Raw genomic sequence first — 23,766 nt, forward strand, 5'->3', positions numbered from 1 at the left:
AAAATCTATTTTGACCAATCACAGGTCATTTCAGAGAAAGCAAGCGTTCCTATTGGCTGTTGATTCAATGGAGGCAGCTTTCAGTCACTCGCAAACTCCGATCAAACGGTCAAACTAGGCAGCGCTGATCAAATATGAATCAATATTCTGTTACTGTAATGCCTATTTCTCGCCTCAAATGTTTTCAGAAACATCTTGTAGTGTACTGTTTAGCTGTAAAATTAGAAAGTTTGCTCTGGCTGGTGGTGCTTGGTATTTCCTCAACTGATCTTAACATGGCTGCCGGGTCACAAACTTTCTCATTTTACAGCTAAACAGTACACTACAAGATGTTTCTGAAAACATTTGAGGCGAGAAATAGGCATTACAGTAACAGAATCACAGAGTGATAGACAGCTTCTCAGAGGCGGTAATGTTCCAGCGCAGCTCTTACTGCTTGTTTTCCTCCAGTCTGTGAAATCTTGCAGATGCCATTAGGAGCACCAGAGGACACAGAGGCACATGATTTTTTTCAGATTACCTGTCTCATGCACTACTGTCAGGATATAGCTCCTGTTTTATAAAAATATATTTTTTTCAATCACATTTCCTCCAGCCTGCCTACTCCAGCTTTAAAAGATAGATACATGAAGAGGACATACACATTGGAGGGCTGGCGGATGAGGTCAGAGATTTGTTTGGAGAGCTGGTGGGAGCTGCGGACCATCATGCTGTGCAAAGTAGCTGGGTGCTGGGGGATGTTGATCATGATAGCCCCCACTTTGAAGACCGCCGCATTGTTGGTCTTCAGTCCCCGCTGGGCGCTGTACAAGGCCTGGGACTTGGCGATGTTGCATTTGACCACCGTTCTGAAACACAGAGTAAACTGGATTGAGCACTGACACTTGATTTTTTTTTTTGGACATATGAATGGATGTGCAACTTAAGTGGAATTACTGAGAGGACATCAAACAGTGAAACACCATGCAGATTCAGAACAGCGTCCAGTTTTCTGGGTACAGGTAGAATGAGCAATCATAACAGTGACACATGTTCCACTATGAATGAAGACGGTAATGAATTGAACACTATGTCAGCCGAATGCAAGGGTCTTATGCAGATCTTTTGTAGCATATACATTGTCTACATTCTTAGATGGCTTATGAATGTTTTATTCTATTAAATCTGGAATAAAATACTGTAATATCAGACTAAGATATTTCAGTATTTGGGCAGACTGTAAACATTAAGGGAAGACTCAAGAAGGAAGAAATTCACAAATGACTTTAAAAATAAAAATAGAATCAGCCAACCAATGAAAGTGGCTTCATACACACAAACGGTTAACATCTGAACAAGGACAGTCCTGAGAAACTGTTCACTGAAAATACACATGAATGACAGGTGACTCAAACAGATGAAGGATGTGCAATCAGGACAGCTGTGTTTTTGATTTAATAATGAATGGGAGAGCCCTAAATGGTAGCGATAACATACAGAAACTCTTGTTTAGCTGTGCTGGTGGGAGATGTTGGGAAATCCTCCAGTCTACGCAAGTAGTTGGAAGAGAAAGCCAAGGAATGTAAAAAAAAAGAAGAAGAAGAGCTGAAGAAAGTGTGAAACAGTTGTGAGACACCATAAGGTGAAAACAGTTTTCCAACATTCACTTCAAGTGAAAATATGAGGGTCATGCGCCTTTGTTTTAGTTTTAGATACACAAGTTAATGATGAAAAAGGCTCCGGATTAATAAAGTAGCTTAATACTAGAATGAACTAAGCCATCAAGGGTAAAGAGAGTTTAATTTAATGTTAACAGGAAACTGCATCTGGAAAAAAACATCTCAAAACACCTGCTGACATGGCAGACACATTGCTTTAAAGAGGACCTATTATGCTTTTGTGCTTTCCCCCTTTCCTTTAGTGTGTTAAATAGTTTTGTGTGCATGTAAAAGGTATGCAAAGTTACAAAGCACACGTCAAAGGGAGTTACTCTCCCTCACAGAAACTGAAGTCCCGCCTTTTCTTCCGTAACGTGGTGATGTCACCAAGTAACACATTTGCATAACACCTGCCTAGCGACTAGACATGCCCTCAAACAAAGCTAGTAAGAGCTAAGCTGGAGCGGAGTTCGAAGAGTTTGGATTGGTTGACCATTCACAACAGTGGGCCAGCCGACTAAAAGGGACAGTGTGTAGGATTTGGCGGCATCTAGTGGTGTGGTTGCAGATTGCAACCAACTGAGTAACCCTCAGCTCACTCCTCCCTTTCTGAGACTACGGTTACGTGAGCTGCCAAGTGCAAAACCGTGGTAACGCCTTGCTCAGAGGTCATCCTTACCATAATAAAACTTGAACTTGAGCAACTGAAGTCAGACGGTGGATGGTAGTACCACGGTTTTGCACTCTGCGGCTCACGTTACCGCAGCTTCACAAGCTTGCCGGTGAACTACGGTGGCCTTCAGGTAAAAATGAAAAAACGCGTAAGGCTCTCTCTAGAGCCAGTGTTTGGTTTTTCCGTTCTGGGCTACTGTAGAAACATGGCGGAGCAACAAGGCAAACTCCGTGACGAGGACCTGCTCCCTATGTAGCTATGAAGGGCTCATTCTAAGCTAACGAAAACACAACGATTCTTAGTTGCAGGTGATTATTCACTAATGAAAACATTGCTGTGAATATTATATTAATTTCCGCCAATAGATCCCCCGAAATGTTACGCACTGTTCGTTTAAAGCATGTAAATATGTTCTAGTAAAACCCCAAAATACAAGTATGCACCTGAAAATGAGCACAATAGGTCCTCTTTAATTGAGAACCAACACATTTGCATTGGAGCCTGTTGTGGATTATCACTTAATTAATGTCTTTGTCTGCACTCTGTGTTCATTTGAAGCAAACAAGAGAGTAGGAAACAATGCCAATGGCACTGCAATCCTTCTTACATACATCTGAATTTTATACATCAGTGGCAACTAGAAAGTGCCAAGCTGCGTGGCATATACAAAGTCAAACACATGAGTGCAGTTCAGAGCATACAGTATGAAAACAGGATTAAGTCCCAGTTTTATTTTCACAGTGGGAGCATCTGTTAAATAGAATGAGATGAAAAAAAAAGCTCCTTATTGAGGCAGAAGTTCTAAACTGAATCAAAGCAGCGTGGAGATGCATCCGTCTGTCTCAACGCATGACTACAAGGCTCGTAACCTGATTAGGGTGGTTATGCTTTGAGGAAATTGCTCGCAGTAAAAAACTAAAACTGCTGTTAAAATTTCCCCGGCTGGAAAGGAGTCGGTAATTGGCTCCCGCTGTGGAAAAACACTGCATCCACTTTTTCGTTTAAACTCGAGGGATTTTATAAAAAAGTACTTGACATTAAAGCATTAATGTGCTAAGTTCTGCTGCTGTGTTCTTGTGCAAGTAGAAGGGGATTCTTCCTTGACTTCAATCACTGTTTTGATATCACTTAAAAAGGTCGATAAGCAAGTTGTCATACTCCGGAGCTGAGAAGTTCTATATCTTTTGAGACCACAGTTAAAATCAAATAGTTAGAGCTCCCCTTAGGCAACACAAAAAAATAAATGAATATTGAATCAAAACACTAAAAAAATCATTATTAGTTATAATTAAAAAGTTTCCTTTTTTAAAAACTTCAAACAGCGAGGGTTAGGATCAATGCACTATTAAACATGTTTGGTAAAGTTGCTATTCAAAGCTTTTTTTTCAAGATGAAACATAAAAAAGACCTTATTCATATAAAAGAAAAACCTGTTAAATCACTTCCCTGGTAAGCAGAAGTTGAAGAGAATTTATACGTACTGGATGTCAGGAGTTATGCCCTCCAGCAGAACAATGTTTACCCCTCCTATGTGAGCCGATGCACACGTCTCTGTCATTTTCTGGTGCAGGATATCTGTCGACACGTGAATAGAAGAGAAAGAGTACATCAATAAACAGAATAATCTTTGACCTACCAAGAATTGCTGTCTACTGTGTTTTTACAGAAAAATGTATCATCTTTCTGTGCATGGAATCAATCATTCAATCAAGACACAAGGGGCTTTTATTTTGGAACTTTTTCATTTTAAAACTTAAACAGAAGAATAGATGCTAGAAGTTTCAGGCCGAAGACTTCAAATGTTATAATTAAAATGTATCCACTTCAGACTGGCTAACCACAACAACAACAAACATAACACGTCAGGGATATTAAGGTCAGTGCATAGGTAACAAGTTTGCCTGAAGTGACTGACAAGTAGGGCTGGGACCATACACCTATCTCCCAATTCGATATGTACTGCGATTTGATATTACGATGTCTTTTTAACACTAGACCATGGGAAAAAGTTGAATCATACACTTCTATGGACTTTTACTTTGGAAAATATCTGAATTGATACAGTGAGAATTATTGATTTTCAGGATGTATGTAGTCAGAGATGTGCTGAGGATTTGACCATGGATATGTGAGTTACGGCTGGCTTCACCGCACGTTACCGCAATGCGATAACATTTTCTGTCCATGACAGAGTTAGCATGCAGCTTTAGCCGTGATGTCTGGCTTTGCTTTTCCTGCAATGTGTGAAACCAAAAGTGTTTCTATACTTTACTGTATGTGTAGTGTTTACCACTTTGGATTTAAAATGTGAGAATGCAGGTCGTATCCATGCGGACCCTCTGCCGTTTCCTGCTTCGTCGTTTTCGTCTGCAGTTTGTTTCGGTTGACGGATACGGAATGGATATGATGTCACGTTACTCCGACTACAACAATAAAAGCGGTAACTTCCTTCTATCTCTGCATAGACTCAAATGAAGCAAATATATTGATTCGTTGCATTAAAAAATGTATTTCAAAACCGTACAAAATAAAAAATCACGATACAAAGGTGAATTGATTTTTTTCCCACCCGTACTGACGAGGTTAAAAAAATAAATAACAAAAACTCATTCCCATTAATACCCACACAGATCTCGGCCTCACCTTTCATCTTCTCCTTCAGGGTGAAGCTTCCGTGGATCTTCTTCAGCTCGGCCTCCATGGTCAGCCCGCCGATGTCGGCCTCCAGGTGGGTGCGGTTCACCATGCCGATGCCGAACACTATGAGCGTGACGTGCTGGGGCTCGGCGCTCACCAGGCTGCGCCGCCGCCCGCCTGCGCCCTGGGGCTTGTTGGGCGTGTGGGGTTCCTGCTGCTCGTTCTCAAAGATCACTTTACAGAGCGGCTCTGAAGGCCGGCGTCCTCCTTCTGCAGGAAGCAAAGTACACATGTAGAGGAGGTGTTACATATAAATACATATCACAATGCAACCATTGTTATCAGGATAAATTGATTAGAAGTGAATAAATCATACAGCAAATAGGAAGCAGAGAAGCAGATAACATTAGGGTATATTAACTAGGAGCACATTATTAATAATAATGAACAACAGAAAGTATTAACAAAGTGAAGCTGAATGGAAATGCATGTGTGGGATAAAGGATGGAAACTAGGAAGTGGATGACTGCTGGAGGCTGATTCCCACCTGAAAGGCAGTTCTCTGGGGAGCTTTTCTCCAGGATGCCAGTGGGATCGGAGATGAGTGAGTAGAAGTTGAGCAGCTTGTACATGTTCTGCCAACATTCTGCTGACGGCTCGCTCTGCTCCGACACCGTGATGGAGTCGGAGTCGTCCATCTGGATGGCCATGTGGTCGGCCACGTCACGGGAGCCCTTCCTCGACACCTGAAGGCGTTACACAACATTCCACGTTATGAAACAAACAGAAATGTCACGCATCACGGGGCTGCAGGGTAAATAAACATTTCTTATTTCTTTTATTATCCTTCTACTGTTTACTGTAACAGTGTAATATAAGTCTGTAGGCCGTCACGACAGAGATGGGTAATGAGATCTGTAAGATGACGTCATCTATTCGTGACTTTAACTTCAGTAAACAGTTAAGTTATTTCTGCAGAGAGAGATTTCTAAGAGCTCTGGTTTAGGATATATCTGTGGAAGTCTGTCATGAGTCCGTCTGATACATCTTCTACTTTCATAAAAATCTGTTCACTTCAAAGAGTGTTCAGCTTCTTGAAATTTGAGGCACACGTTCCAACTGTCAAGACAAAAAAAACAGTCCTGGTGATGAGGACTATCAAGCCAGAGATTCTACCATTTTTCAAGTTTTGCCTGAAAGCTGGGGACTGAATAAACTACTTTTCTTACCAACAGCTGACACTGTTTCAGTGAATGGAGAAATTCTTATTATCTACTGGCTCCCTCTAGAGTTTGTGTAGAAAATGACAACTTCAGAATTCATTTTGTGATTTTACTGATTATATTTAAAAGGTCTTGACAGGTTTGTGGGATATTTGAGACCTTTTAACAGTATTTGAGAACGATCTTAAAGGGTAAATTCTGTATTTATCAACCCAATTCTCCCATGTTTTTGTGTCTAACTGACTAATACAGAGAGAGAATTCCTGAAACTGGTCCAGTCTTGAGGGAGAGCGCTGTAGACGGCACTAAATGTACTTGTTTTTGCCGTGACAGGCTCTGATTGTTATTATAAGTGTCGGACGTTATGCAAAGAGTCTCGCTCAAGGAGAAGTCTTTGTTCTGAAATCTGGTGAGGTGATGTGTTGCCAGAAGACAACTGTGGAATAGTGTGGAATACATCCATGGTGGAAACGTGAGTGGCAGGAGGAAGCAGGCAGGTACTGGCGAGGGATGGGTCATGATTTTGTTGAATTTTCAAATAATCATTAAAAGGTCCCATATTAAGAACGAGGTCGCGGGTGCAAGCGGCCGAAATGGGTTTCCTCAGGAGGGTGGCTGGCGTCTCCCTTAGAGATAGGGTAATAAGCTCAGTCATCCGTGAGGGACTCGGAGTAGAGTCCTTGCTCCTTTGCGTCGAAAGGAGCCAGTTGAGGTGGTTCGGGCATCTAGCACGGATGCCTCCTGGGCGCCTCCCTTGGGAGGTGTTCCAGGCACGACCAGCTGGGAGGAGACCACGGGGAAGACCCAGGACTAGATGGAGAGATTATATCTCTACTCTGGCCTGGGAACGCCTCGGGATCCCCCAGTCAGAGCTGGTTAATGTGGCCCGGGAAAGGGAAGTTTGGGGTCCCCTGCTGGAGCTGTTGCCCCCGCGACCCGATCCCGGATAAGCGGTTGAAGATGGATGGATGGATGGTCCCATATTATGCTTCTTTTCAGGTTCATACTTGTATTTTGTGTTTCTACTAGAACATGTTTACATGCTGTAATGTTAAAAAAAACAACGTTATTTTCCTCATACTGTCGGCCTGAATATACCTGTATTTACCCTCTGTCTGAAACGCTCCGTTTTAGCGCATTTTGATGGAATAGCAACAGAATTGCGTTGCTAGGCAACAGCTTGGGTCCATGTGTACTTCCTGTCAGCTGATGACATTCACATACACTGCAACCAGGAATAAACTGGGACACATTTAGAATATTTACGTTTAAACTGTGTCAAGGGTCTAAATATTGTATGTTTGTGACATCACTTGTTTCAAATGCAGAGTTTCTGAATACGGGCTGTGTATATTTCCCTGTGGATTGAGTGTTTTGACACTTTCACAGTATTTATATAGGACTCAATCCTGCTTTATAATAAAAAAAAACATGACAATCTCACTTTTTTCTAATATGGGACCTTTAAATTATATTAAAAAAAAAATCAAATAGTTTATGCAACTATCGTCTTGTCTTAACAAATTACACATTTTCCCTTATTTTTACTGTCGGAGGAGTGGGGGGGGGTGGGTGTGGGCAATCTTTGAAGGATGATTGAATAGTTCCCAGTTAATAGCAGACCGACATCGAATAGTACTTTTGATTTAAATGCCCATCCCTAGCACTGGCTGTTGTAGATTAAAGAAGGCAAAACTCTGAAATGGCCTGCTTTGGGGTGCTGAAACTGGGAAATCTATTGGACCTTTTTAAATATGAAAACATAAACACTGTGAATGGGTTTCAAATTTATTTCCTTTTGCGGCGTTTGCCAACATCAATATCTGACGGAAGACCCATTTAGAGTGTTTATGCTGTCGAGGTTGAATGTCTACAAATAATCCTGTAAATGACTTATTTAAATGTGTTTTTAAAAGATGACTCCTCAAAAGCGTAAATCGTTACCTTCGAGGTGCGTCGCTCCGAACGTCCGAGGGAACTGCGTCCTCGAGGCTCCCTCCTCCCCAGCGTGTCCATTCCTGACGGCGGCCCATTAGGAGGTATACCCCCAGCGCCGCCTGCTCCACCTGCTCCCCCTCCGCCCACCCCTCTCTTGCTCTTGAGGGTCTGGGTCCCGCTGCGTCCCGCCCCGTTGATGCTGCCCCGGGAGCTGCGGCTGAAGTCGGAGGACCTGAAGTGGCGGTACGGCCGGGCCTTGAAGGTGGGCGTCGGGGAGGCCGAGCCGGCGGTGTAGCGGCTCAGCTTGATGTCGGTCTGCGTGGCCTTGATGTCGTCGATCATGGTGCTGAACTGGTGGATGAGGCGCACCAGGGCCATGTCGACGCGCTGGCTGATGGCCTGACAGGCCGTGGTGAAATCGCAGTGGAATGTGTTGTAGTGGCGGCGGTTGAGGTCGTGGAAGGAGAGCGGAGCCGCGGTGGGGCCCTGCGGAGCGCTGGTCGACTTCTCCATCACCACCGCGTTCAGGCTGAACGTCTCAATCAGCAGCGCTGGCTTGAACTCCAGCAGAGGAAGGTTCACCATGCCTTGTCTAAAGATAGAGAGGGTTATGTTTGTATTTAGCAGACATTCTGTACTCACGGTTAGAGTGAACTGCGCACTAAAATAATGGAAATGAATGTCCTCATCATGTTTTATTGTTGTGATTTATTTTACCTCCTGGATCTTTTATTTTTCCGCTCTTTGGAGGTGTCGGAGTCCACGATGTCTGCTCTGAGACACTCGAGGTTGCCAGAAAAAGACAGGTGCTCTCCGAAATACATCTTGTAACTAAGAGGAGTGGCGTCTTGGGCCTGGATGCCCGTGTAGCTCAGCAAAGGCTTGAAAACAACCTGTGGGTGGGAAAACAGATATCAAGGCACAAAATGAGCACAGGGTTTTGTAGAGGTGATGTGTCCACAGAACCATGAGCTCTGCAGATAGAATTTGTGACACCTAAGAAGATAAACATGAATCAAAGCTGGCATAGGTGACATTATTGGCATAAGAGACTTTACATCATTTTGCAAAGTGATGTAATTTAATTAGGGTTGTCAAAGTTAACACGATAATAACGCGTTAAAGGAATTTGTTTTAACGTCACTGATTTCTTGAATGCATTAACGCAATCTATGTTTCAGAAGTTGTAGAGGGCTCTGTTTTGAAGCTAGTTTTGGCATCATATAAAACTAAAAAACCTAAGGAATCCCCTGGTACCAACCATGTCATACTAGCTTGTCAGGACGGAGGCTAAATAATGCTCCAAACTTGCGCTAAAAACCAAGGAAAAACTGTTTGGGGCAAGTCATAGTCCAGTCATCACACTGACACACTGACAGCTGTTGTTGCCTGTTGGGCTGCAGTTTGTTATGATTTAAGCGTATTTTTTTATGCTAAATGCAGTACCTGTGAGGGTTTCTGGACAATATTTGTCATTATTTTGTGTTGTTAATTGATTTCCAGTAATAAATATATACATACATTTGAATAAAGCAGCATATTTGCCCACTACCATGTTGATAAGAGTATTAAATACTTGACAAATCTCCCTTTAAGGTACATTTGAACAAATAAAAAATGTGCGATTAATTTGTGATGAATCACAATTAAATATTTGAATGGATTGACAGCCCTTAAATATATTTTGAAAATCACATAATTCAAGACTTATTGAAGAGCTGCAGGCATCATGTTTACTGCTTCTCTGGTGAAAGTTTAGACAGCAAGCACAACAATGGAACAAATGACAAAGAAATACAGACAGGTGTATCCACAGCACCTGAGCATCGGCCAGCTGAACAGCAGCTGGGCACTGGTTGCCCTCCTCAATGTCGGCCATTTCGTCCTGGCTGGTGCTGTGCTGGGAGTGTTGGGATGGGGTCCCATCCAGGGTGTTCTGGTCGCTGGACAGCACCGTGTTGAAGTCTGACGCTGAGGGGATCGTGGGCAGGTTGCACGTCCCACCTAAGGGTGTGGAAGAAAGGAGATTTGGGATGCATGTTGTGTAACAGACCAACGGTAAGCTATGGTTGTGTTTTCCTGCAGGGTACGTTCACACCAGAGCAGCTCAGTGGCAGTTTCTTATTAGACATGTAAATATAAGCAGCAGTGAGTGAGTGAAGCGCTGTAGGGTGAAACACTTCACCATCTCCTCTTAACAAAGACGTTAGAGTGAATTAAATGGAAGGCAACCGTCCAACCACAGGGAGTGTTGAGAGGAACTTTATGGCCATTTTATGCACAATTTGGAACTCTGAACAGACGCATCACATCCTTACTCACTTAATGTGTTTGTGAGGAGCTGCTCGGGCTAATCTGCTGTGCTGTCAGTGACTGACATCTGGGTGAGTGGATAACGACATCGTCTTGGGCACAAATCCAAGCCTTTCACACATAATAATGGTACCCACACAATCAGTGATGCTCTGCTGAATTGTGAAGGTAAGATGTATCTTTTCAAAGTAAATATTAAACTACTATTGAGGGAGGATGGAACAAGTGCAGCTGTTTGTAACTCAGGCTACATCCACATTAATACGTTTTCATTTTAAAACGCATAACTTTCGCTACGTTTACGCCTAGCGTCCACACTACTCCGGCGTATTTGAACCCCAAAAACAGAGACTGCTGACCCCTCTATAGTTTGAAAACTGCAGGATTGCGTTTGAGTCTGGACGGGCGGATATGGAGACTTTTGAAAAACTTTGACGCAGTTCCTGATTGCATCTTATCAGTCACGACGTGTCCTTCCCTGATTCGCCACGCCCCTAACACGTGACCAACAAGAAAACAAACAACATCAGCATCGACCACCTGCGGTTAATTCAACATGGATAACAAATTACAGGCGTTGCTGACCTTGCTGTCTATGTTTGCAGCAGTTGTGCAGTTACATTCTGCATTTTATAATGCTAATACTGCCTACATGCTCAAGCTATTATTCAAGTGATTTTGATTTTTTTGCCACTGCTGTTCTTCCTCCGTGGTATTTTCTGCAACTAAGCAACCAACCGCATAGTAGAAATCCTGCTTCCTGTTTACACGAGCATGCCCAGTGTATGTGACTGGTCATGTCATATGCGTTTTCAGGCGTGTTAGTAAGAATGGAGAATATTTCTGAAAGGGAGCTAAAACGCTCGTCTGAACGCAGATCGTTTTTGTTTTAAAACGGTGTATTAGTGTGGATGTAGCCTCAGAAGATGAGTGGGAGTACAGAGGAACAGAGGGTGGGATTTAAGGTTGTTAAACTTCACTAACATGCTTTGGTTCTAACCAATTCCCTCCAGCATTAATGTGTTTAATCTGAGTATATTTAAACACCGACAACATACCTGTTTCCAGTTGTTTTTTTGGGATAGATTGACACAGAGTTCTAGGTGACTATAAAAATAACAAAAGGGGACAAACTAACTGCTAGCTAGCTAACTAGTTCACCAACACCATCATCACAACACTGAGCAACAACCCCTGACCTCCTTCTGGACTGTTAACAGTTGGTAGTGGAAGTGGTTGCCAGGAGAATCCAGTGGGTCTAGTAAAACTACTGTACTAAGTAAAGCGTGAAGGTGTTAACAATAAGCATCAACTCGAACAGCATTGTAATAAAAAATTAATAGTTTATCCTCAAGGTTCCACAGAAATGAGTTCATCTGAACTAACTGGAATGCTCATCTAAATATGAAGGGATTTTCTGAATAAAAATAAGATTTTTAATAAATATACAATGAGGATTTGACAAATGGAAAACAACCTTTCAAGACAAACAATGTCTGACCTGTCTGCAGGCTGTTGTGCTGGGAGCGGTTAACCGGCGAGTCCTGGACGACGGCCCCCGTCCTGTTGCCCACAGCGTTGGACATCCAGTTGTAAAAGCTGACGGAGGAGGGCTCCGACAGCAGCGGGTGCTCCGTCAGCATGTCTGTACCCAAACTGTTTCCTGAGCCCCAGAAGAAAGAGATTGAGAGCACATTACATCATGGAACACACTACAAAAAAACTGGACATCAAAGAAAATACCAACTGATGTTCACGGATAATTTTTCATCTTGCATCATCGAGGCATGTGTGGTTGATGTAAATTTAAATTTAGGGATCATAAAAGTTATGACAAAGACAGGGGTTGTGTCCTAAATTCCATACTAACATGCTATTTAGTACGCTAAAACACTGAGATGTTTTAGTACGTCCGAAACCTTCGTATGAAACCAATAGTACTCATATTGCATACTGTTTCCAGTGAAATATTGGAGTATGCAACGCTTGACACTACGGCAGCAGAAATATCCCACAATGCAATGTGGTAGTGACGACAACATTCATAACAAACGTTGACAGACAGCTATGTAACGTCAATAACTCTTAGATTTAAGTGTAAGTAGAGAAAAATGTTCACTTTGTTAATATATTTCTTAAATCTGTTCAGACTTTGATTCTCACAAATCAGGTTGTTACAGGTTACCTTGGTTACGTAACTCCAACTGGCAAGGAGGCTCTCAGGACGATGTAAATTACTGCTCAGTGCGTCCGAATAGATACATACTACTGTTTATTAACAAAAGTAGGTTGAATGACACATATTGGGTATTTAGTGTGTAGTATGCGATTTTGGACGAAGCCAGGGTGTGTTCAATTTTCAAGCTCTCACACAATACACACACCATACATACACACACACATTCTCATAAACAGTCATGGTCTTTTACTACAACGAGGAATCCAAACCCTTCTTTTTACACTTCTTTTTCTTATGCAGTTCCCTCTCTGGTGTGTTTTGTTAGACAGTGTTGCAAAAGCTTGAATGTAGTATTTCTGCTTTCATGAAGCAAAGTGATATCAGCAGGGGTTGCAGAATGTTGAGAGTGTGAAAGAAAGTAAATAACTCGTAGCACTCTGCGTATTAGTTCACTGTGGGCATGTGCTCGAGGAGCGACCAAGCTGTGAATCTATTTTGGTTTGTTTTTTATTCATCCTATTGAACGGTAGAGGTCAGCCTTGCAGCAAAAATGATAAGGAGACTTTTTACATGTTGTAATCAACACTATTCTGCGGTTACTAGAACCTTCCACATTCTCGTGATCAGCGGCAGTGCGACATAACATCAGCGGTACCTGTGCGAGTGAGGGAGCCGCTCTTGGCTGCGGTGGCGGCAGACGGCTCGTTCCTCTGAGGCATGCCCTCCAGCAGGTTGTGCAGACTCCGAAAGCTGCCTGTCAGATTACTCAGGAGGCTCTCCTTCCTGGGGCTGTCCTTAGCTGGCAGGCCTGCGCGGCTCACATGGGCCGGTGAGTCAGCCGCCGTGTCACCGCTAGTGTAGCTCAGCGACTGGTATGGATGGGAGCCCTGGGTGTGACAAACGTACAGATTATGTTCACACTATACCACTGCCTGTGGCTTTTTATGTTCAAAAGATGAGTGGGATGCATGGTGACAGCCACGATCCGTTATGGAAATAGTCTGAAGTCGAGGTAATACTTTTTTTGACAAAAGAGCTGAATAGCAGACCCTGAGATGGGATGAACAAAACATTATTTTATGAGGAAAATGTCATCTCTCCACACAGTGCCAGCTCACATCCCTCAAGGCTGTCATACAGTGGAATCACCTTCACACCACAGTCACGACAGCACTGTCTGCTGTGAAATGTCATTTTCTAACTAGAAAGTACTAACTAGTAGTACTACTAGTACTTTTTCAGGGCTGCAACTAATGATTACGTTCATTATTGATAAATCTGGTGATTATTTCATTGATTAATTGATTAACTGTTTGGTCTATAAAAGGTTAGATGATGTCAATGTCTGTTGCTTGTTTTGTCCAATCAACAGTCCAAATGTCAAAGGTATTAAATTGACCATCATAGATGAGACATTCGAGGAGTTGGAGTCACTGAATTTTTGGCATTTTTGCTTAAAACTGTTTTATTAAAATAGTTGCTGATTAATTTCCTCGATCGATAATTAGTCGATCGACTGATCGATTAATTTCAACTATACTGTTTTTGGTTTAGTGTATTTGGATTTTATTTTTGCCATTTTGGGTTCAGTACTACAGAAGCCCTGAGAGGCAAGTTAGATTTCTTTAAAGTCTGATCTAAATAGTTTTCTGTCGTGTGTTTATGACTTGAGAACAGTTGAAAAAAAACAGTTTTGTCGGGATCATTTTTCTCAGTTACTTTTTTTTGGTAATAGTGCCTGAAGTGCATCACTACCCCATGTTCTACGTAGGACTAAACGCGTTCATTTTTTTTCCTAACGGCAGATAAGCGCAGATTGAAATAAACTTCTAGCCAAAAGAAAGACATGACAGTAGAATTAAAAGTCACCTGGAAGGAAACATGAATGCTTTTAGTCCTTTTTAGAACACGGGGTATCGGTGCAAAGTGAGTACTTCAACAACAAACTCTCACAAAAGCAAAAAAATGATCCTGACAAAAAAATAAATAAATCAGCCTTAGAAAATGGATAACCAGAATTATAATTTTTTTTTGCTTCCTTACAGTACTGTTCATGTCCTCCAGGAAGGTAAAAAGAGTATTCCCCAAACAAGAATATATCTTCTTTGTGTCTCTGATAGTTCGCTATGTTAACCTCCTCCTCCTTTGGGAAAAGTGATATAACCCTTGCCAAAACATCCTGGTTGCTACAAAGTATGTCTTTTCAAAAACGTATGGCTGCACAGGAAGATTTTTCATGTACTGGCAACCTCACATCTTTTTTCTTTGAAACTCTCTCTCACTGGACGACTAGGCTGGGTTTAAGGAAAACTGCATACTGTTCTGGTTTACAAACAGTGTGATACAGTACTGGTGTGGAAATATGTAGAGCTGAAACGATTAGTCAATCAATCAATTACTCAATCGACGGAACATTAAATCGGCAACTACCTTGACAAGCGATTAACATTTTAAGCAAAAGTGTCAAAAAGCTCTACAATACATTTTTAATCTAAATCTAAAGGCAAGGCAATTTTGTTTATAGAGTAGGTTATAGATCTTTACAGGAGCATAGGAATATATCAAACATAAGACGTTAGATGCATAAGAAAACATTAAAATGTCATTTAAGAGATTAAAACCGATACAAAAAGCGAGAAAAGGCAGATAACTAGTTAGATTAGATATAAATTGCATTTTAAAAAGCAATAAAAACAAAAAGCAAGAGCATGCAAATAAATAGTTCAAGGTTAAAAATAAGTTAAGTATCTAATTTATTGGAAATCCGCAGTAAACAATGATGTGGATTTAAAAGCTGACGTAAATGAGCTGACTGTTTTAGCAGACCTCAGGTATTCAGGAAGCTTGTTCCACAGGTGGGGAGCATAGAAACTAAAAGAAGAATCATCTGACTCTAAAAGAGCATCATGGCATGAAGATGTCCTGGATTGCGAACAGAGTCAGATTTTTACTGCGGCCCAAAGGCTTTCGATAAATACTAGACTTAAAACGACTCGATACATCTGGATAATGAGAACTTACATTACCCCTTTAAAGACAAATACATTTAATCCAGACATCCCGTGTTAAATGCCGAACTCTACTGAAAAAACGTCTCATGTCCCTCACATCAGCCACTGGCTTAAAGAAATGGTCTATATTGTATATTCATTTTTAAGTTCCCAATAAACAAATGCTTTATAAAAAATTAAAAAGGCAAAAAAAAAACTTCCTTTAGCTTCTCAAAGGTGAATATATTCTAGGTTGCTTAGTCTTCTATGATAGGAAACTGCACATCTTTGGGTTTTGTTCAGTTGCTTGGACAAAACAAGGCATTTGAAGACATCTCAAATGTTTCATTTTTCACTGTTTGCTGACAGTTTATAGACAATTGAGAAAATAAACTGCAGATGAATCAATAATGTAATGTAAATAATGGTAGTTGGCCCTAGAAATGTGTAGGGAGCATGTTTACGTTGCATTTGTTAGATATACCTGCCCACAATCTCATGCAACCCAGTATGGATTTACAACAGAAAACTGGGATATAAAGATACACTGATTGTCAAAGTTGTACCTTTATCCTGAGTGCAGACTCGTTGTGCGTATGAGACTTGGACAGTTTCCTCATGATCTCCACTCCGCTGACGGGACCAGAGTTGGCTTCTTTGGGTGGGGGGCGACTGCAGGCTCCCTCCAGCAACATGGTGTGTTCACTCACTGTGGCTTCACAATAACGACATAAAATAAAACTCCGAGAAGAACAACATTACTCATTCATACCGTATCGGTTATGTCTAACAAGTGGTAACAGTCTATTTATATCTGTGCTATACACTGAGAAGTGGAGGTTAGGAGTTCCCCAGTCCATCTGCTGTAACAGATGGGTGGGTCAAAAAAACGGTATCAGCACACTGAAAGCTGTAAGTTCCCACCTGCGTCGAATTCGAATTCGGCTCCGTCGGCGCTGGTGTCGCTCTGCAGCGCGGCGCCATTGTCCAGGCCCAGGATGGTCTCGCCCAGGCTCTGCTGAGGCTCCTTGGGTTTGGCAAGCTGGTTGGGCCTCATCAGACCGATAGCTTTGAAGCCCTGAGTAACCACTATAAATTTCATCCACTGTCTGGCCAAAGCAACCAGACCCTTCTTTAGAGTCACAAGGGCTGGAACCCCATCATTCTGGGATGGAAAGGAGAACTGGATTAGTGCCACCGGTAAGGGATTAATTAAAATAGCGAAGCGCAGCCAAGAGCACTTAATGCCACTTAAAATAATTGGCAGTTACTTTTTGTAAGTTCAAATGAGACCATATCAATTTTAGTAGCCAATTAACTACACATGGTCAAGTTGGAGAGTTTCCGAAAATGAAGATAATAAAGTTAAATTCGGAGGCCTCGCACTTACCATGGTGGCCTCCTCAATGACTGAGTAGTCGGCCTGCTGCAGATAGCGGTGAAGGATGTTACAGAGCATACAGGAGGGATTCTCGTGAAGGTAGCGGGCTCGTTTGGTCACGCGGTTGTACTTGCTCCGGATGGGGATGTGGATGCTCTTTTTCTGTTTGGGGGAATGACACAAAGAGCTAAAATTAAAGAAACTAGTGCACATACAATCAAGTAAATTTAGATGTTACATTTACAAGCTGATAAAAAGCTGGTTTGATTTAAAAAAAAAAAAAAAATGCGGATGCATTAAATGCAATCAGAGGATACTGGACTTTTCTCTTCATATGGGACCATTTGTTTGGGTCTACAGAGGTCATTGCTGACCTCAAGAGCTTCGGTCATGATGCAGCCCATGACGGCGCACACGCGCAGTGTTCCCTCCATGTCCAGTTTGCGTAGAGAAGATTTGAGCTGGTCGATGGGAACCAGCCAGGCTCCGATGGCGGGTGTTGCTGTGCTGAGCAGATTCAACTGCCTGTAAACACAACGGAGAGTCAGAAGATCTTTGATCACCTTAGAATAACTATTGATCAATCTATCTTGATGTATAGTTTTTTTTTCTCTAGTTTCAGATAAAACACAGCATGTAATATATTATCATGATGTCATCAACTTTTGCCAAGATGTATCTGACAAGTTGGTTAAGAATTGATTTCTGTTCTTATATTCTCAACTGCAGACACAAGATATGTGCTACAATTGCTTCTGAAAAACTCAGACCTGTACCTGACCTGTGAGACTGACAGATCTGTGTTAGCAGCAATGTTGCTGATGCAAACGGCTGCCAGGGGGAACAAAAGTTTTCTTTAAAAATTGTCTGGCGAAAATTTTTATAAAAAAAACCTCTCTCCTGCAGATACTGCGACACATTGGGCCTCATGCAGGAAGTGATACATATATAATTTCCTCTCATTTTTGTTCGTATCCACAATTTGCTCTTATTTTGTTAGTGCACATTGATTTCTGGGATTCTCTTCTTACCTAAAAAAAAATTAGGGCCGTCAATCGATTAAAATATCCAATAGCGATTAATCGCATAATTGTCTATCTATCTATCTATCTAGTTAATCACACCAGTACTGACGCTCTGGAAAATCACACGTTTACTTTGTTTAAGGTTATTTAACAATATCTCAATTTCACTAATGCTCAAGTTCTTGTTACACGCCTCCAATTTATGATCGAGTGGGATTCGTCATTTAGCACACCTGGGTAATAGCAGATTTGGATGGTTAAGAACGTTCGGTGCATCTGGAGCTGACTTCAGACTCTTCAAACTCTTATTTTTTTATCTTAACAGAAAATTAAGGGAAAATATAAGAGAAATTTAAGAGAATGTTGCTACTTGAGGCCCAATCTCACTGCCACACAACTGACACTTAAAGCTCAACAACATGTCACGGTCATGTTTTTTTCCTAAATGTGTTGAACAGTTCATCTAGTTTTAACACAAATCATGGACTTACTGTGTGTGAAAGCGTTTGTGTAAAGAGGTCCATATGTATCATTGGGAGTCGTACCTGGAGATGGCCTGCGAAGGCGAACGCACATTCGTGGGAGCAGCAAAACTGAACCAGATCTCCCTGATGGTCAGCTTCATGCTGCTGGAGTCAGGCGGTGGGGGCATGAGGGGAAGGTCCTTCTTCAGGTCATCTGACTCGACTCCTTCGTCCTGCAGAGCACAAGAGAACGCCGGGATTCAATGGGTGGATGAGACTGGCTGGTGGGAATGAGTTCCAGTATTGCAGCTTTGGAATAGATTTACCGCTATCCTCTGTAACTGGAGCCACAACACAATCCAAACACAATCACCTGATTATAGCTTTGATTTGCCATCGTTGCTAATTTTCAAGATCAGAGTGGATCTTTCTTAGTTTGATGAATTTAATCTCTTTCTTCTCGCTCTTATTTCGAATGAATGTAACTTTTTGATAACCGTCTGAACCAGGCTTATTGAAGTAATTTTGTGTGAGCAAGAATATTACTCAAATCTGAATCAAAGACTGGCAATAGGCAGCGATATTTGCAAAATAATAACATAGAAACAATGAAAATAAAGAGAAAAAAAATTAATAATCTACAATTTTAAAATGACACTGGCCGCATTTGTGCATCTCACTTCAGATCGGTGCAGTAGAGCTTTGATTTTATGTTAACAAGTTCACACCCACACGCAATCTCTATGTCATTTAGGAGCTTGTTAGCCTGCCCTACGTTACGTCTTAACACAATAAGCCGACAGCTGCAGATAAAATGAAGAAGAAATCGTCTCAAAGAGAATTAATTTTGTCCTCGCATTAAGTGAAAGTTTGAGGTCACTGTCAGCGGAGCTAAAAAGGCTTTCTCATGTGTTTGTCGGCCTCAGGAAAATCAGCTAAAAGAGGATGTCAAGCTCTGTGACACTAAAATGCCACGGTAAAAACTCAGATATTAACTGGGTTTAAACTTTAAAGGGGACCGTTTATACTTTTTCCCTTTCCTTTAGTGTGATATAAAGTTTTTGGGGAATGTAAAAAGGTCTGCAAAGTTACAAAGGGTGTTATTCTCCCCCCCTGAATTGCCTGAAACGCCTTGCTTGAAGTCCCGCCTTTTCTTACCTAACTTAGCGATGTCACCAAGTAACACATTTGCATATTACCTGCCTAGCAGCTAGTTTGGCACACCCTCAAACAAAGCTAGTTTGGGTAGGGTTAAAGCAAGTTTGGTGTTGGTTCCAACCTAGTTTGTTATTTAACCTGAGCAAAAAAAGAATATAAAAAAAAAAAAAACGGAGGTACGCCTTTTTTTTTAGCCATTTTACAGTAGCATTCTCCGCATTTCTCACCTGGTCTTCTGAGTCCGAGTTTTCATTGGCATCCGAGGCGGGGCTGATAGCATCATTTGGCAGGTTGTCATCAGAGACGTCGGTGCTGTAACCGCTTCCTGTCTGAGAGCCTGTCGAACCATTGGACTTGGACATGCCCGTCTTCCCCCCAGTGTCTGAGCGTCCCATCACACCAAAGGAATTGTAAAGAATGGCTCCTGACTGACGGCCCCCTGCAACACAAAGTGTAATACATTCACAAATCTGTACACAAATTCCCTTCATCCCTCCTGATGCAACTCTTCTTTGGGCTTTTTTTTTGTTTGTATCGCTACGTCTCGATGTAAGTGATGTTTTTTTTACCTTTGACCGTGAGGTTCTCGATGCCACATTCAAACATGATCCAGCCCCATTTCTCAAGAGACGTCGCGGAGCGGCTGAGATCGCCCCCTGCAATCTGGGCGTCGGTTTCATCCACCATTGAGTACTCCTCCATTTCCTCCAGGCCAAACAGCACTTTGGACTTCTCAAAAGGGATCGCTGTGATGGCACATGTGCCAATGTCTACGAAAGCAGAAGAAACAACGCAACTGTTAGAAAATATGACATTATTATGAAGTTCCCTGTTACACATTTTGACAATAAAGTGCTTGGGGAGAACAAAAGAAATCTGAAAATGACAAAAGTCAAAGGGTCTCAGTATTTTGCCTCGTACTGTAGGTCAAATGAGGGCACTTTTGCAGACTGTCTTGGGACAGGTAGTATAGTATATTAACAGAGTAATGTAAAAGGTTAGTCGTCCTCCTGAACCAACCTGTGGAGTCGAGGCCTCGCAGCTGGCTGTGGATGCGGTGGATGTTGAGCCTGGCGGCGATCTCTTTGCCTTTTTCGATGCCGGCGTTGGAGCGCAGCGAGCCAGAGGACTGAGGCTGCATCTTGGTGGCTGAGGCATACTTCTCCAGCATGACGGACGGTCGGCCATGTTCCGTGGTGTTGGGCGTCTCCTCTACAATACCCCTGAAAAGAGTAGAAAGAAAATGTGTGTTTATATTTGAGCTTGGCTGCCCTTGTGCCTCACTGCTGACTCCTCACATTTTCCACTACATAGTTAAATCTTTTAACCAACGTCAGCCCTGAACATCACTACCAAATATTCATTCATTTTCAGAATTCAAACCATTTTAATGCATGTTTGTTTACATTATTCCACTGTTGTTGTTTTTTTATGAAGAAAACATTTAATTATTGTTTGTATACTAAATACTAGGGGGAATTGTTTTTTCACAGCCTGGGATATGTCAGTGTTTAACATCGATTCTGATGCATTTGTACTTTTTATGCAGGAAACCTACACAATCTGGTGGGAAATAGTAAACACTACAATTTTGAAGTCAGACCTCGAGATTGAAAGCCGGATATAATAGAATGCATGACTTTATGCTGTAAATGGATGTTGGATCAATAATTGTGGTTTCAATGGGGACATTTTTGTCCTTAAAAGTCTGGGTGTCTGTATTTTGGCCACAGTTTATTTTAGACTTTTTAGAGGAGCTGAGGTTTCCAAAATAATAAAAAAAATAGAATAAAACTCACCTCCATGCTAAGATTTATGACATATGCAATAAAACAGTTATTTAAAAAATAAATAAATAAAAAAGCCAAAACTATACCAAGTGAGGCACATGTCAGATGTTGTGGAGTACAAGAAATACACTTTGTTGATTTTGTGCTTTAAACACTTTAGTTCAGATGTACAAAACAAACATCACCTTTTGGAAATGAGAATTAGTTGAATGAATAGAAGAATACAAATCTAAGTGAATTATTCCCAAATTCCCAAAGATTGTCACCCTACTGAATTCGTTTTAAGGTGAATGGCACTCCAAACAACCACAACTGAATGTGCCAGCAGGCATTTTGAAGTAGTGATGCACTGCACCGATCCGACTTTTTTAGTCCCGATAGCAGTACCTGGGCTTTGGTGTATCAGCCGATACCGAGCGAGCACCAATCCGATAGCAGTATTTAATAAATAAGCTGTATGCCTCGCTGTGTGGGATCATTTATTTTATGTGTACTGTAAGGCAACAACAGGCTTAAATATTGCTTTTTTAACTTAATAAAAAAAAAATGTAACAAATAAATAATTAAATATAAATTTACTGAATTTTATTTATCATTAAAAAAATAAATCGTACACCAGCAACTTGGTAATAAAATCTTCAAAATTAACAGGAATTACAGTGTAAACCGTTTTAATGCAGCAACAAATTGGTCAAAACGTACACAGATATTAAAATTCCAGTATATAATGTATATAGTATATAAAGTTAGAATTTAATTGAATAGATCGCCCCCATTGTCATCGATATCTGATCCACTTATTTGAGTCAGAATCGGCCTGATATCCGATATCTGTATTGGTGCATCCCTATTTTATAGCATTTATAGCAGACACGTACTCCATAAAGCTTAGTAATTGTACACACACATGCAAACACAGTGACATGAGGAAGAGTGGAGGCGTTACCTGTTCATTCTGAACTGGGTGGCGATCCTGTCGAAGCAGAGCGCCACCAGAGAAACGTGTGTGACACACTTATTGGAGCACGACGGCGACCCCTCTTCTACAGAGGCCTGCAGGAGGCAAAGGTTCACCTGCAGGAGAGGAGAACCAAACAAAAAGACAACTAAACAAAGTTGAACTAAACCCCACTGCGCTGAAAGTATCGTTCTCTAATAAATAACTTGAAAAAACGGATGCTGTGGACATAAATAGCCATGCCCACAAGAATATCTTTTAAAAAGAGAAATTATTGTTCCACAGGGAAGAATAAAAAAGATTAGTATACTGTGTGCGGCTATTTTTTTCCCAAATGTAACATTGTTTTGGTGTTTTTCTATATGAAGATATACAGAGGGCAGTAGAAAAATCTATATTGCAATAGTTACAAGTGAGAAAAATGTATCTATCCACTCAAACTTTTAGTGCAAACAGACTCTAACTTCCCTTCAGTGGAATAAAAAAAGAAGAATCTGAATGGTTTTGATGGTATATGCTATATTTCATAGAGGTATTATTCTACACAAATGCTGAGCACATTGTATATTCATAGTTTGAATGTAAAGCGACATCAGTGCTCATGAATCTGTGCTTGTTCTTGAACTTCTCTTGGTCGGAGCAGAGCTCGAGGAACGCCGCTGGCCTCTCATTATTCCGGGTCACGGGTCTTACCTTGGGGATGGAGACATTGGCTTGGAGGCCCTTGATTTTCACATTATCCGGTTTGACGGACAGGTCGGTCTGGCCCTGGGTGATGTTGAGGGAGCCAGGGGTCGTGCCCTCTGTCTTGGACAGCTTGTGCTCCTGCTTGCCTGTTTGGCTCTGTGGGGATCCCAGATCCAAAACAGTTATCAGGCAACAAAAAAACACTTTGAAATTGGGAAGCTGATTTGTGTCAAATCTCAAAACCATTTAGAATATCCATCCATCTGTTGCCGCCTAACTAACACATTTAGAATAGAAACACTTATTTCATACTATTGATAAATAATTGAGCGGCACATCTGACACTATCACAGGAATTACAGCTTCCCCCTTTGTGATTGGAATCAACTAATATTAGAGTCAACATTCAAAAACCTCCATCATGATGAATAAATATTAACACAGTCGAGCTATATTGCTCTGTTCTGTTCACTGTTGTGCTTACGGATTCGGTGACTGTGGACTTGCTGATCTGATAGGCTTCATTGAGGACTTTCCCATGCAGGTCATCCAGAATGCCTGCGGGATGACGGATACTGGCAAAGTGGACCATGGATTCGATGTACCTGAAAGAGACGAAACAGACATACAGCTCTAATAAAACAATACCATTTCGTAGGTTTATAGATATTTTGTTTTAATTATTTATAGTTGTATCACAAAGTGTTTTATCA

At 41.5% G+C, this 23,766-nt stretch overlaps 1 protein-coding gene across 9 annotated transcripts in view; it reads right to left on the reverse strand.

The window, feature by feature from the left end:
* The window catches only part of kiaa1109 (KIAA1109 ortholog), a 106,757-nt gene that overhangs the window by 41,111 nt on the left and 41,880 nt on the right, over positions 1-23,766 (reverse strand). For 8 of the 9 annotated variants that reach the window (XM_074661393.1, XM_074661392.1, XM_074661388.1 and 5 more), the window contains 21 exons: positions 23,538-23,658; positions 23,060-23,209; positions 22,355-22,482; positions 20,639-20,841; positions 20,188-20,388; positions 19,846-20,057; positions 18,542-18,693; positions 17,346-17,496; positions 16,981-17,133; positions 16,515-16,755; positions 16,157-16,305; positions 13,256-13,487; positions 11,923-12,084; positions 9,928-10,112; positions 8,826-9,001; positions 8,115-8,700; positions 5,495-5,693; positions 4,954-5,217; positions 3,792-3,885; positions 1,477-1,527; positions 642-848 (listed from right to left, as the gene is read on the reverse strand). In XM_074661393.1, coding sequence (XP_074517494.1) covers positions 642-848; positions 1,477-1,527; positions 3,792-3,885; positions 4,954-5,217; positions 5,495-5,693; positions 8,115-8,700; positions 8,826-9,001; positions 9,928-10,112; positions 11,923-12,084; positions 13,256-13,487; positions 16,157-16,305; positions 16,515-16,755; positions 16,981-17,133; positions 17,346-17,496; positions 18,542-18,693; positions 19,846-20,057; positions 20,188-20,388; positions 20,639-20,841; positions 22,355-22,482; positions 23,060-23,209; positions 23,538-23,658 — 4,017 coding nt within the window. The remainder of the gene's footprint in view (positions 1-641; positions 849-1,476; positions 1,528-3,791; positions 3,886-4,953; positions 5,218-5,494; positions 5,694-8,114; positions 8,701-8,825; positions 9,002-9,927; positions 10,113-11,922; positions 12,085-13,255; positions 13,488-16,156; positions 16,306-16,514; positions 16,756-16,980; positions 17,134-17,345; positions 17,497-18,541; positions 18,694-19,845; positions 20,058-20,187; positions 20,389-20,638; positions 20,842-22,354; positions 22,483-23,059; positions 23,210-23,537; positions 23,659-23,766) is intronic. The other variant, XM_074661384.1, reaches the window with a different exon arrangement.

This window comes from Sebastes fasciatus, chromosome 15 (assembly GCF_043250625.1).
Source record: "Sebastes fasciatus isolate fSebFas1 chromosome 15, fSebFas1.pri, whole genome shotgun sequence".
NCBI lineage: Eukaryota > Metazoa > Chordata > Actinopteri > Perciformes > Sebastidae > Sebastes > Sebastes fasciatus.